Source organism: Carcharodon carcharias, chromosome 5 (assembly GCF_017639515.1).
Source record: "Carcharodon carcharias isolate sCarCar2 chromosome 5, sCarCar2.pri, whole genome shotgun sequence".
Classification (NCBI taxonomy): Eukaryota; Metazoa; Chordata; class Chondrichthyes; order Lamniformes; family Lamnidae; genus Carcharodon; species Carcharodon carcharias.
In genome coordinates this window covers 101478233-101497308 of record NC_054471.1, presented here as the reverse complement: position 1 = coordinate 101497308, position 19076 = coordinate 101478233, and the positions used below count along the sequence as shown (strand labels likewise).

The 19076-nt window shown below is 40.6% G+C and overlaps 1 protein-coding gene across 1 annotated transcript in view; it reads right to left on the bottom strand.

Annotated features, from left to right (window-relative positions):
* Positions 1 to 19076, bottom strand: part of LOC121278286 (CUB and sushi domain-containing protein 1-like) — an 844854-nt gene that overhangs the window by 296601 nt on the left and 529177 nt on the right. Inside the window, exons 29-31 of the mRNA XM_041188558.1 lie at positions 15560 to 15678; positions 10379 to 10448; positions 7272 to 7388 (exon numbers count right to left, since the gene is read on the bottom strand). Of these exons, the coding sequence (XP_041044492.1) occupies positions 7272 to 7388; positions 10379 to 10448; positions 15560 to 15678 (306 nt within the window). The remainder of the gene's footprint in view (positions 1 to 7271; positions 7389 to 10378; positions 10449 to 15559; positions 15679 to 19076) is intronic.

Below are 19076 nucleotides of genomic sequence, written 5' to 3'. Positions count from 1 at the left end.
TAATATATAATTACCATCCAATTCCATTGTATGATGGAATCTGCGGCTTCAAAACCTATATTTTCAGAGACAGACCCTAACAGGAAAAGGGAAACTAAAAGGGGAAAACTGAGAAGGGAATCTCAAAAGGGAAACCGACCCACCCAGTTGCTAAGGCAACTAAGACAAAAACTGGAAATCAAAACCTCAGGTTGAAACCGTATAAAGGGAGACAGAATCATCAGAACTCAGTAGAAGTTCATGAACCCAGTGGTGCAATACAAGCAAGCTGAAGAGAGGTCAGATCCAGAAGCTGAGAATAAGTTGCTGCAGCTGTTCCTGTTACTTGAAGATAACATTGGTGATCTACTCCATCCAATCCGAGTTGAGAAGGTTCTGCAGGCACCTGCCATTTGCGGTGAAGACCGTGCCCGTGGAACTCAGGTTGGCTGTGCGCTGCTGTCAGCTGGGGATCAGGCTAACTCCTAAAAGGATAGCAGCTAAAATGCTTTATGTGAGGAGGACAGAGCTTTGAAGGGCCTTTTTTTAACCAAGTTTGATAACCTATATGCTGAGTGGACTGCTGAATTTGTAAGGTGTATCTTGGTTGTATCTGCCACTTAATGAGCAATTTATAGTTTATACTCAACCACAAATTGCCTGTTAAACATGTTTAATTTATGTTGATTCTGGGTTTTAGAGTATAGGAGAGTACCTAAGATAGTATATACTTTATTTGACTCTTGCATAGGAAATTTTATGACTTCATTCTTTTAGTGAATAACTATGATTTTGGATTTAAGTAAAATTACTGGTCTCAACTGAGCAAAGCCAAGGCTGACCCTACCTCCACCGCACTCGGACAGTTCATTCCAGATCATAACACTCGCTATATAAACAAGGTTTCCCCGCGTCGCCATTGCTTCTTTTGCCAATTACCTTTAATCAGTGTCATCTCATTCTTGATCCTTCTGCCAATGGGGGTAATTTATCTTTATCTACTCTGTCTAGATGCCACATAATTTTGAACTCTTCCATCAAATCTCCTCTCAACCTTTGTCTCCAGAGGACTGGAGAATGGCCAAAGTTGTTCCATTGTTTAAGGAGGGTAGCAGGGATAATCCAGGAAATTACAGGCCGATGAACCTTACATCAGTGGTAGGGAAATTATTGGAGAAGATTCTTCGTGACAGGATTTACTACCATTGGAAGCAAATGGGCGTATTAGTGAGAGGCAGTATAGTTTTGTGATGGGGAGGTCGTGTCTCACTAACTTGATCGAGTTTTTCAAGGAAGTGACAAAGATGATCGACGATGGAAGGGCAGTGGTGTTATGTACATGGATTTCAGTAAGGCCTTTGACAAGGTCCCTCATGGCAGACTGGTACAGAAAGTAAAGTCGCATGGGATCAGAGGTGAGCTGGCAAAATGGATACAGAATTGGCTTGGTCATAGAAGACAGAGGGTAGCAGTGGAAGGGTGCTTTTCTGAATGGAGAGCTATGATTAGTGGAGTTCCACAGGGATCAGTGCTGGGACCTTTGCTGTTTGTAGTATACCTAAATGATTTGGAGGAAAATGTAACTGGGCTAATTAGTAAGTTTGCAGACGACACTAAGGTGGGAGGAGTTGCAGATAGTGAAAAGAATTGTCAAAGGATACAACGGGATATAAATCGGTTGGAGACTTGGGCGGAAAAATGGCAGATGGGGTTTAATCCGGACAAATGCGAGGTAATGCATTTTGGAAGGTCTAATACAGGCAGGAATTATACAGTAAATGGCAGAACCCTTAAGTGCATTGACGGGTAGAGGGATCTGGGTGTACAGGTCCACAGGTCACTGAAAGTGGCAATGCAGGTGGTCAGGAAGACATATGGCATGCTTGCCTTCATTGGCAGGGGTATTGAGTATAAAAGCTGGGAAGTCGTGCTGCAGCTGTATAGAACCTTGGTTAGGCCACACTTGGAATATTGCGTGCAATTCTGGTCGCCACATTACCAGAATGATATGGAGGCGTTGGAGGGGGTGCAGAGGAAGTTTACCAGGATGCTGCCTGGTCTGGAGGTTATTAGCTATGAGGAAATGTTGGAGAAACTCAGATTGTTCTCACTACAGCAACGGAGATTGCGAGGCGACTTGATAGAAGTTTACAAAATTATGAGTGGCATGGACAGAGTAGATAGTCAGAAGCTTTTTCCCAGGGTGGAAGAGTCAATTAATAGGGGACATAGATGTAAGGTGAGAGGAGAAAACTTTAGAGGAGATGTGTGGGGCAAGTTTTTTTTACGCAGAGGGTAGTGAGTGTCTGGAATTCGCTGCCAGAGGAGGTGGTAGAAGCAAGTACGATAGTGGTGTTTAAGAGACAGCTTGACAAATACATGAATAGGATGGGAATAGAGCCCAGACCTCGGAAGTGCAAAATGTTTTAGTTGACGGACAATATGATCGACGCAGGCTTGGAGGGCCGAAGAGCCTGTTCCTGTGCTGTACTTTTCTTTGTTCTTTGCTTCTTTACAAAGAACAACCCTAGCTTCTCCAATTTATCCAATTTTGTAACAGACTTTAAGGACAACCTTTACCTTACAATTCTCCCAATTTATCAAGGAGAATTTCTATTGCCTATTGCTCTCCTTCCAAGTGGAACGCAGCTTGTGTGCAACACTGGGATGTCAGTGTTTTATCCTGTAAGGAAGAGAAATGTTTTCAATATTCCAAGTGTCTGATAAATGCCAAATCTCAAGGTAAAAACATCGTAACGCTTTTGTTGCTTTTTGGGGAAATGTATTTCAGTTTAAGATTAAAAGGGAAATTGGGAGCGCAGATAGAAAAGGTTGGCTGAGTGACAAATGTGCGGGGCAAGTTTTTTAACGCAGAGGGTAGTGAGTGTCTGGAATTCGCTGCCAGAGGAGGTGGTGGAAGCAGGTACGATAATGGTGTTTAAGAGGCAGCTTGACAAATATATGAATAGGATGGGAATAGAGGGATACGGACCCCGGAAGCGCAAAATGTTTTAGTTGATGGGCAATATGATCGACGCAGGCTTGGAGGGCCACAGGGCCTGTTCCTGTGCTGTACTGTTCTTTAAAAACAAAAAAACTGCGGATGCTGGAAATCCAAAACAAAAACGGAATTACCTGGAAAAACTCAGCAGGTCTGGCAGCATCGGCGGAGAAGAAAAGAGTTGACGTTTCGAGTCCTCATGACCCTTCGACAGAACTTGAGTTCGAGTCCAAGAAAGAGTTGAAATATAAGCTGGTTTAAGGTGTGTGTGGGGGGAGAGAGAGAGAGAGAGAGAGAAGTGGAGGGGGTTGGTGTGGTTGTAGGGACAAACAAGCAGTGATAGAAGCAGATCGTCAAAAGATGTCACAAACAACAGAACAAAAGAACACATAGGTGTTAAAGTTGGTGATATTATCTAAACAAATGTGCTAATTAAGAATGGATGGTAGGGCACTCAAGGTATAGCTCTAGTGGGGGTGGGGAGAGCATAAAAGATTTAAAAATATTTAAAAATAATGGAAATAGGTGGGAAAAGAAAAATCTATATAATTTATTGGAAAAAAAACAAAAGGAAGGGGGAAACAGAAAGGGGGTGAGGATGGAGGAGGGAGCTCAAGACCTAAAGTTGTTGAAAGTTGTTTTTTTCCAATAAATTATATAGATTTTTCTTTTCCCACCTATTTCCATTATTTTTAAATATTTTTAAATCTTTTATGCTCTCCCCACCCCCACTAGAGCTATACCTTGAGTGCCCTACCACCCATTCTTAATTAGCACATTCGTTTAGATAATATCACCAACTTTAACACCTATGTGTTCTTTTGTTCTGTTGTTTGTGACATCTTTTGATGATCTGCTTCTATCACTGCTTGTTTGTCCCTACAACCACACCAACCCCCTCCACTTTCTCTCTCTCTCTCTCTCTCCCCCCCCCCCCCCCCCCCCCCCCCCACACCTTAAACCAGCTTATATTTCAACTCTTTCTTGGACTCGAACTCAAGTTCTGTCGAAGGGTCATGAGGACTTGAAACGTCAACTCTTTTCTTCTCCGCCGATGCTGCCAGACCTGCTGAGTTTTTCCAGGTAATTCTGTTTTTGTTCTGTACTGTTCTTTGTTCTTTGCTTCTTTACAAAGAACAACCCTAGCTTCTCCAATCTATCCACATACCTGAAGTCTCTCATTCCTGGAATTATTCTCATAAATCTTTTCTGAACCCTCTCTAAAGCCTTCACAACCTTCCTAAAGTGTGGTGCCCACAATTGGAGACAACACTTTAGTTGTGGCCAAATCAATGCTTTAGAAATGTTTATCATAAAATCTCCTTGCTTTTGTACTCTGTTCCCAATATTAATTAAGCCCAGGATCTTGTGTGCCTTTTTAACTACTTTCTCAGCTGTCCTGCTGCAAAACAGTTATGGCTTTACCTGAAGTTAATTTTGTGCTAATGCTTGATCAAATGTCCTTTAGGCCTTGAGAGTGTTGGATAGGAAAAACACTGGTTTCTGTTAAAACTTGCTGAACTGTGATATTCTGTAATAACAGTGTTAGCCCAGACAGTGTTATCAAATCGAACAAAACCAGTGTTCATGGACAAAACATTTGTGTTTGAAATGTTTTATCATGTCTCGAGAATTAACAAGTTTCAGCCACTTCAAATCAGACGCAAACTCATTTGGAAGAATGCCAATGCAGCCAAGTCCAGCTGAACCTCCGTCAAGCATCCTCGATTGACAGAAACCAATCAAAACAAGTTGAAAAAAAGATTGATACTGCCCAGGTTTTTTTTTCCAAAGGGTTCAGCCTTTTATTGGATATTTTGGCTGAAAACAAATAATAATACTAAAACAAAATTAAAATTAATAAGCCATCATCAGTATAATATCTTGCCCCTCCCTAGAATTAAGTTATGAAAAAAGATAGTTACAGAAACTTTGGTGTTGCAAACATAGGGAAGGGGTGATATAGTCAGTCACTAGTGAACTACAATTAATATAAAGCTGACCACTTGTGGGTGATTATCGGTCTTTCACTTGCTTCATATTTTGAACAGTTTATTGTTAGTGCCAAGTGGTCATCCATCGTAGAGTAGTGAACCTAATACAGTTGGATAATAATCCAGCATTTTGAGTACAACCTATTATTTCCGGTAATTCTCATGTATGAATCAGAATAAGTGCATAAAAATATTCTAAACTGCCACCTTCAACAATTTGCGCACATTACTCACAGATCCCTCTGCTCCTTTAGAATTGCACCCTTTATTTTATATTGCCGCTCCTCATTCTTACCAACAAAATGTATCTCTTAACAGTTTTCTCTCTGCATTAAATTTCACCTGCCATGTGTCCGCCCATTCCACCAGCTTGTCTGCGTCCTCTTCAAGTCTATTATCCTCCTCACAGCTCGCAATACTTCCAAGTTTTGTGAAATCTGCAAATTTTGTAATTGTGCCCTGCACACTCAGGTCTAGTTCATAAATATATATCAAGAAAAAAAATTGGCCTAATACCTAAGCCTGGAGAAACCCCTGTATACCTACCTTCAGTCCAAGAAAAGACCACTCACCACTACTCTCGATTTCCTGTCACTCAGCCAACCTTTTCTATCTACGCTCCCAATTTCCCTTTTAATCTTAAACTGAAATACATTTCCCCAAAAAACAACAAAACCGTTACAATGCTTTTACCTTGAGATTTGGCATTTATCAGAGACTTGGAATATTGAAAACATTTCTCTTCCTTACAGGATAAAACACTGACATCCCAGTGTTGCACGCAAGCTGCGTTCCACTTGGAAGGAGGGCAATAGGGAATAGGAATTCTGTTTAATAAATTGGGAGAATTGCAAGGTAAAGGTGGTCCTTAAAGTCTGTTACAAAATTAGGCAGTTCAAACACATTGTTGATGGCCCTGTTATTTTTGAATTGCCTACTCAGCGCTTAAAACAAGCTGGAATATCAGTTTAAACATGTCTTTGAGATTACACCATGACACAGCAACACATAAATACTTTTAACATTTATCTAAAATTCCATTTCCATCCATTTTAGTGAATATGTTAATCTGTTTAAAACAAATGAGCTAATAGTTCTTTAAAATCATTGTGGCAGCAATTTTGACCAGATGTTTTCAGGGCTTGTACATCATTAACACATCATGTGATTGCAGAGGCCACCATTTTTAAATAGTGTCATTTTGAATTGGGTTCCAGAATATATACTGGTACGTAGGCACAAATTTTAAAATGTTAAAATTTAAATTTTTTGGGGGGTGTAGTTCAATCAAATCGCTTGCCCTGTCTGATTACCTGTCTTCCCACAGTCTCCCAATATAATCTGTTCCTTTGAGCAGATGAGCAGGATACCCGCCAGAAAGAAGCATTGCCCTATTTTAAATATGTTGAGTAGATCCCATGATGTCATCAGAATCACTTCTACAATTCTAGGTGGAGGCCTGAGCCAGGGATGGACAGGGAGAGTGGTCAATGATGTGTTCTTCATGAGGCAAGCCTGTTCAGAGTTGGATCCAAGGCCGAAAGAGGCACAGAAGATAAGTTCTAAAGTTTAAAGTTTAGTTTTTCTTGTGGGTCAGGAGGGCTCCTCCCACTTGCCTCAGCCCAACCACCCCCTCCGCCCCAAATCATGGCCAGCACATCCTCTGCCCCTTCCCCTCCACAATCATGGCCAAAGCCTCTCATCCCACTCATCCTTCTCGATTACAACAAGAGCCATTTCCCATTCACCCTCTATCTCCCGATGGTGAACAGACTTTCCCCCTCCCCCACTCCCCAAATGTGCGAGACTTTTGCCCTCCTTAACTGTCTTCTCCTCACTGCCCCCCACTGAACTACTCCCATGGGTCCTGTCCCCAGATGCCTATGCCACCTGCTGGCCAGGAGGTCAATCTGGTTGGGTGTCAGGTGCAGCCCTGTCATAGGTCCCTCACCTGGCTGAATTCATCACCTACTCCCAGGGTCCTGCACACCCTTCCCGTCCTCCTGTAGAAATCAAGGCGCTAAGGAGATTATGTTTCTTTATATACATATAGCAGAGTATGCTCATGGCACAATGTCTACCAATTTTCACAAAGTAACTGCGTGAAATAAAGATGCTGATATATGAGCGAATCTTTAGAAATTTACTGAGGAAATCTGTTATTATTCATGGACCAAAGAAGGCCAGTGTGTCAACATAACGTCCTTATCCCAAAGTGAATTTCACAGATGCAACCGGCATTCATAAACACTGTATAACCACTGAATAAATCATCACCTTCATTTTAGCTTCCTTACCATATCCAATGGGTAATAAAATCTTCCACGAACAATCCAAGTTGCTTGGATAGTTTCCAGGAAATCCAGGACTTAGGATGACATTGTTCATGTCAGTCAATATCCCTCCACATCTAGCTGATTAATAAGAAAAAAAAAACTTCATTTATTCCATGCAGCTGTTCCATAGTCTATGTGCTGCCCTTATTTAAATTACTTCCCTTTAATTGTCAGAACTGCACTCAGCAAAAGTTTTCCAGTGAAAAAGTTCAAAGTGCAAAAAAATTGAAATTGAAAGTTACATCCTTGTTAATTTCCAATTTGTAATTTAGGCTCAACAAAAACTTGCATTTATCTGGCACCTTTAATATCCCAAGACTGCACCATCAAATGTCCCTTTGTAAGCTTTAATGGATAAACATAAACAGGTCATAGCCTTACCCATCTGGGAGATACCATTAGTTTCACTAGCTTGGACCAATTCTATCCCTCATACTTACAGGGACATGTGAATCTACTGACTATGAACCATGTTTAAAATTCTGTACTTTCCTAGACGCAAGGCTCCTAGATGCAAAATTGGGCAAAACCAGAAAACCGACATGGGTACTGCAGCGCATAATTAACACAGCTTTGTTTCTTCCGTCGGAGACGAGCACGTAAACCTCATGCTGCCTACTGATCAGCAACAATGGGTGAGTGCAGCCAGTGCTACTGAACACAGGCAAGCCTCAGCAGGGGGCCAAAGTTTGTGCAGTACTAGCACCGCTTAATGCTAACCAGCACTATTTAAAGCCAAAAGCCAGATGTTGTGGCAGCTGGAAGTCTGAAATAAAACAGAAGTGTTGGAAATACTCAGCAGATCAGGTAACACCTATGAAGAGAGAAACAGAATTAACTTTTCATGCTGTGACATTTTCAACAGATGAGAGGCCATCGACCTGAAACATCAACTCTATTTTCTCTCACCACAGACGCTGCCTGACCTGCTAAATGTGTCCAGCATTTTTTTGTTTTCATTTTACCGCAGCGAAGCCAGCCCATATCTCAAGATGAGATGCATTCTGGCTGCAGCAGGTGTTGGAACTGGTTGCAGAAGATGGCGCGAGCAAGAACAGTGAATTATGAGGAAACAGAGCAGCTAGCTGGACACTGGTGGAAGAGATGGACAGGAGGAGAGAGGTCCTCTATCTATCTATAGAGGCCCAGGAGGCCCTGCAGACAAAGGCATGGAGTCAGGGTTTCTTCAAGAACCTCGATGCAAAACCACAAAAAGTTTAATGGCCTCATATGAATGGTCAAGGTTAGTAAATTCAACTTCAAATGCCATATTCCCACTAACTGCACCACTAGCCTCTCACACTGCTGAACGCACCACACTCCCTAGCCTCACACACTGCTGAATACACCACACTCCCAGCGATCTCTATCAATCATGACTCATACCTGACATTCATAGCCGCACCTTACCCTCATAAACACAGAACTGCTGCAGGCTTCACACCCACATCTTACAGCCTGCACACAAAGCCAGCCATTCAACCATGACAGCCACATTGCCAAACACCTTGCACCCACTCACTGGCATGCTTTCCTTTCTCCTATAGACAACATGGCTCATAACTGGAGGCAGCAGCACATAACCGGTGGGGACAGATAGAGCTTTTTGTTCTTATTCCAATGGAGAAGACAGCGCTCATAATTATAGAAGCACAATGACTGAAGCTGTGGCCAGCAACAGGTTTGAAATCTATGAAGTTAACCGCATGCTCATACCTAATCCCTTCTCCCAATTCCTCTACATCCCACAATCTCTTCTGATTTACAAGCTGCACATACTATAAGCATGCTCCTCTTGCTTTTCCCCTTTCTTTTACCAAAACTCTTACCTTTGTGCCTTTCTCATTTCAGATACCTAAGAACTGCCACCTGGACAAGCAGTGATGGAACACAAAGAAGTGGTAAATCAGCAAGACAGTGATGGAGAAGAAACAGTGTCTCCCACTCTCAAAGTCGCAGCTGCCAGCTCCCGTACTGACACTGCATGTATTTTAGAGAACAGCTTAAATTTGGAACTGCACATGGTGAGACACCAGGCTCGAGTGGCCTGCAGTCAGGGAGCATAGGTACCAGCTTGCCAGAGGACAAGGTTGCATGAGTTCTGCTGCAGAGGATTCAGATGAGGACTTTTATATGGGTGGCCTAAAAAAGAACTTGGTGCATTGACTGCAGGTATTTTTGGCAGCATACAAATGTCAAGGAGCATCGAGGATTCTGGTACCAACTTGGCTCAAGACTTTGTGAAGAGGTTGGACCCCATCATTTCCTGTCTAGTAATGGCGGCCAACTCCATAAGGACTTTTGCAAACCCAACTGTGATGCCACTTCTGGTGATTGATGTTTTAGCTCCCATTTCAGCACAAACAGAAGCCAGCCAACATCTGGGTGCTGCAGCAGAAGCTACAGACTGAAGTCATACAAGCTCAACTTGCAGTTATGCATTTGCAGACTACTGCCATCTTGGTTGTGGATACCAGTGCTCAAAGGGACCTGCAGGATCTCACAACAATCCAGCAACCTGTCCGCCAGCAGATTACTAGGATTACTGAGGCACCATACAGGGGAGTGGCAGTGGCTCCACAGAGCACAAATCAGGTTACCTAAGTGAGAACAGCTATCAGGTTTTGCCATGGTTCTGCAAAACCAACTTATAAGAACAGCACAGGAAAGAATCCCCTGCCAATTTTTATTTTGTGACTATCAGACAGCACCTTCTCTGGCAAATTTTGTTCAAATGCTAATTTTGTATTTTCTGAAGTCCATATAATTAGATCCAGAATGGACACAGCTTCACATGTGATTGTTTAAAAAAAAAATTAACAGTGTAAAACTGGTTCAGTTAGTAATGGAAAGAAGAAGCCAAGCAATACTGGATGGGTGCCAGGTTCAATCCCAGTCCAGGCGGAGTTACTTGATTCCTAGTTAGTCTGGGAGTGGGAGCACCCCTAGGCTATAACAGCAGGCCTTTTAAGCATTCCTCCCTAAATACCTAGTATTGCAGCATAATCGTTTTCTTTTGTCACAAAGATAGAGATTTCTCCAACTGAGAGGGATCTTCCTCCACTTACCAATGCAAATTGGAGACGGGTAGTTCCAACGGCGAACAGTTCCAGGCATACAAGAAACATGGGCTTGTCCCTTGGAAGTAAAAACATTCCAATCATATACCAGTTAGCAGTTGATAAAATGAAACAGCTGCATAAAAGCCAAGACATTCTCTGGCAAAATAGTGCCTTTAATATTGACTTTGATTTTTATTACTGTATTCCAAGGGAGGAATGATAAACATGACTACATTGCTCGCCTCCAAAGGATTAAAAGATGAATGCATTGATGGATAAACCTGTAAGACCAGAACATCTAATTCCAAAGTTGTGCTGAAATGTCATGTGTATTGGTAGGGTCAACACAAAATACATGTATCATTTGCTGGGAACAATAATGAAACAGATTGAGAGAGAAAAGATAGAGGTATCATTGTCAATGACTAATGTAAATATATCTAAAAAGATATTAAGTTGTATTAATAGATCCGTTCAGTCTAAGTCAAAGGATACCATTCCATAATTATACAGATCATTGGTTAGACCATATTTGGAACTCCGTCCCCAGTTTTGGCACCCCCTGTACCCCATCCCCAATGTGATGGGTGAACTTAAAGAACATCAGCTACATAAACAGACTTAAAGAAGTTGGTCTATTTACTTCAGAGTAGCAGAGCCTTAATGGTAACCTGATAGGGGTTTATAACACAACTCAAGGGCTCTATAGATCCCTAAAGGCAGATTATTCCAGTTTAACAGATTGGAGAACATGAGTCTAAACTATATAAGAGCAGGAATAAACTGGATGTTAGGCAATTCTCCTTTGCCCAGAGTAGTGAGTCTTTGGAATACTTTGCAGCTGGTGTACTGAGTGCTGAGTTTCTGCGTGCCAAGAGGGAGCTGGAATAATTCCTAACTGGAGTAGAATCACATCATACAGAAAGTAAATTGTCTTTAAAGAGACACTTGGTCCATGTGATCTGCTATGTTTGATCCAGATTGGTGGGGTGTTGGTCGGGGGTGGGGGGGAATTCCAGAATATTCTTTCCATTATTGTTATTTTTCAGGTCTCCCAGGTTTATATTCCTTTGCAGGTGGAGCAGAAGTGTTTAGCCATGATGGTCCAGCCATCATGACATGAGGCAAGCCTTGATGGACCTGCTGGTATTTTCTTGCCAGTCAAATTTGTAACTACAACAGGTTGTCAGAAGTACAGAAATAATGGAAATTAAAGTTCCTAATACTATATATGAGTGACCAGTAGCTTTCTAGTTTTTGCATGCATTATATTTTTGAGTGGATATATTCCTATGACTTCCCACCTGTCCAAAGATGGCAGAGGAAGAAAAACCAAACTTTTCAATACCAATTTCTCCATCCATGTTCACAAGATTGGGCCCATGAAAATGTAAATGAGGATGCCTACAGAGGGAATTAAAATGTTACTGGAGCTTAGGTGTCACCGTTTTATCTGGGATTCTGCCAAGCATTCTTCCTATCATGAGTTCAGTAAATATTTAAAGAGTTTCCCCTGCCAGCTTTGGTTGAAGTCATTTTTTATTTAGAAGTCACCAGTGGACCAAAGCTGCATAAAACTTCATAGCTAGGCACATGAGATAAAACTCAATAATAATAATGCATTTTAACAAAGCAGTAGGGACCACCCCCGAGCTCTGCAATTTAGCAATGCAACTCAGAAGATCTCAAATGTCATTATTATTCTGCATAGCAAAATAAGTCATATACATTGGTCTTAAAATGGTAAAATATTATTGAACTGAAATATTTGAACCTAGAATTTCCTAATAATAGAGTAGGTTACTGCTTGATAAACCAGCAGTAATCACATCACATCAGTGCATCTTCCTCTGTGAATATCAACACCTACCAACAGCTGGACATGCACTGAAGGCTGACAAATTCACCACCAGTATCTGCCAGCACACCCCATCAAAGGTGGAAAATCAAGACACTGGCTCGGATTTTTTGACATCCTGCTCACAAACACGGCACTTCATATTTTTGCCAGAATGGGAATGGGGGCGGTTCATGCATGTGTGGTTCACAGAGGCGGCTGGCCATTTAGACCATCAACTGCCTCCACTGAAGTCAAATTTCTGTATCCCAGGAGCGTGAAACCTGAAATGTACACAGCAGACCTAGTGAGAGTAGGTCTTAACTTTGTGCATTTCTTTGGGTAGCCAGGTTATCCCTTCCTTTGGAGAAGAGGTAAAGTTGCCCTTTAGATCTGGTCCTGGGACATCCTCTGGGGGAGGTAAAGTGCCCTTTGGGGGAGGTCAGGTGCCCTCTGGAATTGTTAAAATAGGCATGAGTGTGTGTAGAAAGTGCATAAACTCATTGATTGCCAAGCTTAACTGTCAAAAGTATTAAAAGGACCTGTCAAAAGCACCTGTGAAGGAGAGTTGTCAAGGCATTTAAAAGTCCTGTCCTCTAAATCTTTGAAAACAATGGCCTGAGTGTTAAAAAAAATTGCTTGCTATTTCACTCTGTCTGTCGACATAGCCTGAGGGCTTTCATTACTGGATTACTGCTGCATGACTGATTTCACAGCCATCCATTATTACCATAGGGTGCCTGCCATTTCATTTTAATTGATTGCTAGACTCTTTGAAGTGGAACAATGAATTCCAATGTTGTTGTTTTAAGGAATTGTGCACTTGAATGAAATGTTCATTGTTATAAGGTTTTATGTGGTTGAAGTAATGCAAAAGAAGTAAATGGGATTTTTTATGAATGTATTTTTTTCAGTCTAATGATGTGTGCAATAAACACTTAGAACTTTATTTTATTGAACTTTATTTTATCTCATCTCTGCATGGGTCCTGAGTTCTGCCCATGGTGGATACTGGGTGAGTTGCCATGGTAGGTGTAAGGGTGGGTTGGGGGCATGGGTTGGCTTGAGTTGGCATGAAGTTAACAAAAGGGCTCTAAAAGGCTATGGGGGTGGGGCAGGGCATAGGTTGGCATGGAGGGTATTAGAGGCTATGGGAGGTGGGTACAGGTGGCATTGATGGGGCGTGGGGAGTGTATGGGAGTGAGAGTTGTGAGAGGTGCTTTACATTTTATTTTTCTTTAAAAAGATATTTGGACTCAGCGCTGGAGTCCCAAGGCAAGCCTTCCGGCCAGCCTGTCTCTGCACTCAGCATCCTCCTCACTACTTCTGGGGTCGCCCACCCGACTTGTAATCTAGTCCACCTTCCCCAGACCAAAAATCGGTTGTTTGGGCAGCTATTTATAAAAGTCAGGTTTGCGGAGCCTGGAATTCTCCCAGCTCTGCACGCCCAACTGGCGGACAAAAACCCAAGCCACCAACTGGCAAAGCCCAGATTTCAAGACAGGAATCTATTTAATTTCTTTATAGAAATTATCAAGTTTATCAAAACCTAGGGCTGTTAGGGGGTGGAGGGGGGGCTTGTGGGTGGTGTCAGACAGAGTAATCCAATCCAGAGCACTAGGCTCATTTGAGAAACAGCCAGATGGAATAGCAGAAAAACAGCAAGGCTGGTATTCTGGAAAGATCCTATCAAATGGAACAAAGGGTGTTCTCCAAAACAATCTGGTGAAGCAATTGGGATGGCAATTTTTACAGTGATTAACAGAGAATTTACAATTCAGAAACAGGCCATTCAGCCCAACTCTTTGCTGTATATCCTTCAAAATGAGCTTCCTTTCATCCAACTCCATCTAACCTGACCAACAATGTTATCTTTTTTTTCCCACTCTCATGCGATTCCTACATTCTCACTATACTCTAGTTTCTCCTGAATTATTTATTGGATTCATGAGTGATTGTCTTATAATGTTGAACCCTAGTTTTGGACTTGGGTGGAAACATCTAACCACATAATTGTGAGCTAATACCTGCCATCAAACTGCAGGGGGAGTGTGCATTACATCGAAATTATCCGATATCGCAACCAGCTTATCGAATACACCCAAAATAGCCATGTTTTGGAAAGATTCCTGGGCCTTGTATGACCTTGGTACATTTACGACGATTCAAAAAATGTTCTCAATAATCAAGGATATTCAACTATAAAGAAGTGACAAAATGATTGATTATTCTATCCTTTAATAATAAAAGGAAAATTGCTCTTTTATGCTTAGTTCCTTAATTTTTGAAAAGCCTCAAAATCATTTTTTTTAAATAAATTTTAATCATGAAACAAAATCATGTGATGTTAATAGCATTTTTGACTGAGGAGTTCTTTGTTAGAAAAAATGCTCCTTTTGAAGCTTTGTACACGATGGTGGGCTGGTAGATGATTTTAAATGGCTCAAAGTCGAAAGTGGCAGCAAGTACATTGTGTTAAAAAGGCATTGCTGAGAAAATAATGTTCCATTTTTACATACTGCATGATGATATTTTTCATGACCTAAAATAGACAAGTTATTTCTTTGAGAGCTGCATAAACTGACAGTTATGTGATGAGCACATTCATTACAGACAGAATAAGACAAACAAAAGGCACACCCATTGTTCACTAATCATAGCTGTTAACCTTTAGACTCAACTCTTGTCATTTTTAGTTAAGAACTGGATGACTGAAAACCCGGAAGAGTCATATCAAGCAGCTGATTCAAAGAGAAGGAAAAAAAGTGAATAAAATGTCATATTTCACAAGCCCTTCTGCTATATGTATTCCAAGTCCTGTAGGACTTTTTGACTGATGCTTTATGTATTCTATGAGCAGCCCATTACTGGGATTGAAGGCACACTTTGTATCTGTGTGTTGGGGGCAGAGGTAGGGAAAGAGAAATTATTTAAAGCAGCATACTTGGAAAATGCCCATTCATGGGCATTGCATTTATTTTCTGTATTCCAATTGTGATATAAACAGAAGTCACAATACAGGAAAAGATTGACTTTTCTGAAAAAAAATACACCTGGAATCTTGACATCCAAAGTCTACAAATTAGGTTCAATTTGTGCAAACCATCAATTCTAATGAACGTCCCGAGTATAATTATTCAAGCGGCACTTTACAGAGGTACTGTAATACTCTAATGCACACCTGTGCAACACTGCAATAAGAATTATGTTGAAATCACACCCACAACAATCTAGTAAGTTGTTACACTAGAGGAACAGGGTTGATGCAAATATACATCCTTTTCAAGAGTGCAGTACTCATGATAATACATAGCCATACAGCAGCAAAGTGAACTCCTCCTTGAACTTACCTGCAGTGTGTAGCCAGACTCACAGCTAAAAGACACCACATCATTAACAAAGTATCTATCTCCAATCTTTATGCCGTTGCTAGGAACCACCGGGTCAGGGCAGGTTGTAAGGCCAACAGCTGCAGTGAGACACACATATTCAATTGGAAGCAAACAAAAGGTAATATGAAATTTAAACATTTGGACAATTCCTAATCTACTATTACATAAAAAATTATGAAACATGCAAACATGTCGATCCCTCTCACATTTCTTTTTTTGTAATTTAATGTGTATTTATATCTGACAACATATTGGCAACATACCTAAATTCATCTCTGGGTTCTAACTTAAAGTCATGTATTTCAAGCATGAATCTGATAACAATAACATTGAGAAGTATTTTCTTCTCGATGAATAATAATAAAAGAAAAATATGAAATGAGAATCTAGAACAGAAAGACGGCTTAACATTTGAGTGTGGTTATTCATCGGAATTGCTTTATCTAGAATTTTCTGTTTTTACCAGATTGAGGGCAGGTATAATTTTTGTTTTAAGCATCTACGGAATCTTAGTACCCAGCCATGTCTGATCAAAGCACCAAGTTCATCACTTTATGTTCCTTTACTTGCAATATTCTCAGCTTGTGGCACAGCTTCTTTCAACAAAGATAGATACAGACTGAATCAGTGAAGATGGGAGACCCTTATTCCAAACTCTCTTGTTTACAGTGTACAAATGCAACTATACTGATGTTAATAGTATAGCAGAGTACATCTATTTCAAATATTTCACTATGACCACACAGAGCCCAATTAATAGGTGGCAACTGGTAAAGAAATGTTGGTTGAAAAATACCATCAGAGTAAATAGTAACATGGGAATAGGCTGTCAAATGATTTTGGTTTTTTTTCGCATAGTTATTCCGCCACTTATTCCTTATGCCATGGACTTCAGCATTTAGAGCCTGGCTATTCTGTAAAATAAAGTCTCATTTAACTTCATGGAGAGAATGGAATAGTTTCTGAAAATAATGAAGTGTGCAATGATTTTAAATCATTGCTATCATAGTTCCATTCTGTTAAAATACCAACAGTTAGAGGTAAGCATAGTCGAAATTTCCAACCATTTGCTCGGTGCACTCCATCTCATCTTTTAGAACCAAGGCACCTTTTTGGCTTCTTTACTATTTGCTCTGCTAGGAAAACCCAATAACTGAACATAAGAGCATGAGAAACAGGAGCAGGAGTAGCCCATTCAAGCCTCAAGCCTGCTCCACCATTCAATAAGATCATGACTGATCTGACTGTAGCCTTACTCCACTTTCCTATCCACCCTACATAACACTCGACTCCCTTGTCAATCAAAAATCTACCTTGTTCTATGTTCCCTCAAACATCCTATCAGCATTTAAGAACTGTAGAACTTTAAAAATTAGGTTGCAGGATATTTATTAAAGCATAAGTTGAACAAATGTCAGGCATGTTAAAATCTGAGTGGGTTACAGAAAATAAAGCATCAAAAGATGCAAGCCTCATAACACACAAACACTACACCAGGTGCAATTAAGTCATGTTGGCTGTGACACAAGTGATTTATTCTTAATTAAACATGATTCTCAATGTGCAAGTGAGATAATTATTTTTAGTTTAGATTATTCTTTTGTTGATTTCCAGCTAGACTTACCAACACAGATGCTGTGAGGGCTGCAGTGGAACATGTGATGATGTGTCAAATGGCCCAAAATCAGTTATTTTAACATAAAGATGACGTGTCAGAAATGAATGTTTCTCAAGTATTAAACTGCTGTGTTCCCAGTGGTTTCTTGAATCAAAAGTGCCAAGGGTGGCTTAATAGAGGATCAGACAAAAGGTCTATCCATGAACAAGTGCTGTGCAAAAGAAAGGCTCTTCTCATCATTAATATTTTCTGCTTGAATGTCTAACTATTTCCCCCATCCAGGACCACTGGTATTTAAATAACAGTGAAGTAGGTGACAGTTTGTTAACTATGTCACCCTGTTACACCCCCACTGATTACTGACAGCATAATCAGCAGCAGAAATATCATTTCACCCATGGGCTACTATATCAACCTGCAGAAATTAACATCAGGCAATGCAATAGAAGTACATTATGATTACAAAGCAAAAAGGACCTATAGAGTCACAACTTAAAGTCTCCCCATGTTATTCAGAATTCATATCCCCCAGCTGCTTAGGACCTGAAGCCAAATCCAAACTCTGCACAATTAGTGCAGGTAGAATGAAAGTGTTAGAGAAAGCAGATGCATGGAATAGGCCATCAACCTATCATTTTAGCTTAATTCAAATTCCAGTTCTGGTAATAACATACTGAGCTCCATTGTGTGACCAATTCCTTTTATTTATATATATATATATATGTATATATATATATATATAAATAAATATATATATAATATACGCACGCACACATATATATACATATATAAAATATATATTTATATATATATGTTTTTGTGTGGGGGTATATAATTGAATGTATTGCATAAGAGTATAAGAAACAGGAGCAGTGGTAGCCCATTCGGCCCCTTAAGCCTGTTCCACCATTCAATAAGATCATGACTGATCTGACTGTAGCCTTACTCCACTTTCCTATGAACCCTATGTAACACTCGACTCCCTTGTCGATCAAAAATCTGCCTCGGTCTATGTTCCCCCAAACATCCTATCAGCATTTAAGAACTGTAGAACTTTAAAAATTGGGTCACAGAATATTTATTAAAGCATAAATTGAACAAATGTCAGACACGTCAAAATCTGAGTGGGTTACAGAAAATAAAGCACCAAATGATGCAAGCCTCATAACTCATAAACATTACACCAGGTGCAATTAAGTCATATTGCACTGGGAAATGCAAAAAAGGGATACAGATAACAAAACCAAGGAGAAGAACTGCAGCATCAGTGAAGGAGGAAAAGCCCCAGAGACATAGATAGGGCCTTTGAAAAAATAGTTGATCAGGTGATAGAAGAGTTTACTGATAATTGTATGATAGCAAATTATAGCACTTATGTTTTCTTAATATTAAGTGAAGAAGTAACGATTGACATGGAATCATGTGTTAACCATCTAAGAATTCAGAATTTCTTACCAAAAGAGTGTTCATGGGGAGGACTTTTCCCTCGTCAGGCGGGCTTGGCAGGGGCGGTCAGGAAGCCAACCGCTGCCTGATCGCGATTTAACATCGTGGCGGGGGGGGGGAGCAATTAAGACTCAGCACTGCCTGTATGGAATGGGGGAGGAGGAAGAGGACAAGCATGGACGACATGCATGCATGCAGGTGTGCGCTTGAAAAGCCTCTTGAAGCACAGAGCTGCCGAAGGGAGATGAACATTTTTCAAAATAAAAAATAAAGATTTTAAAAATGTCATGAAACATATCCCCTCATGTGGCTCTGTCACATAAGCAGGGACATGTTATTAATTAAATTTTAAAATTTTGATTTTATTTTTATTTGCTGTTGGAAAGCTCATTCCACCCATGGATGAAGTTT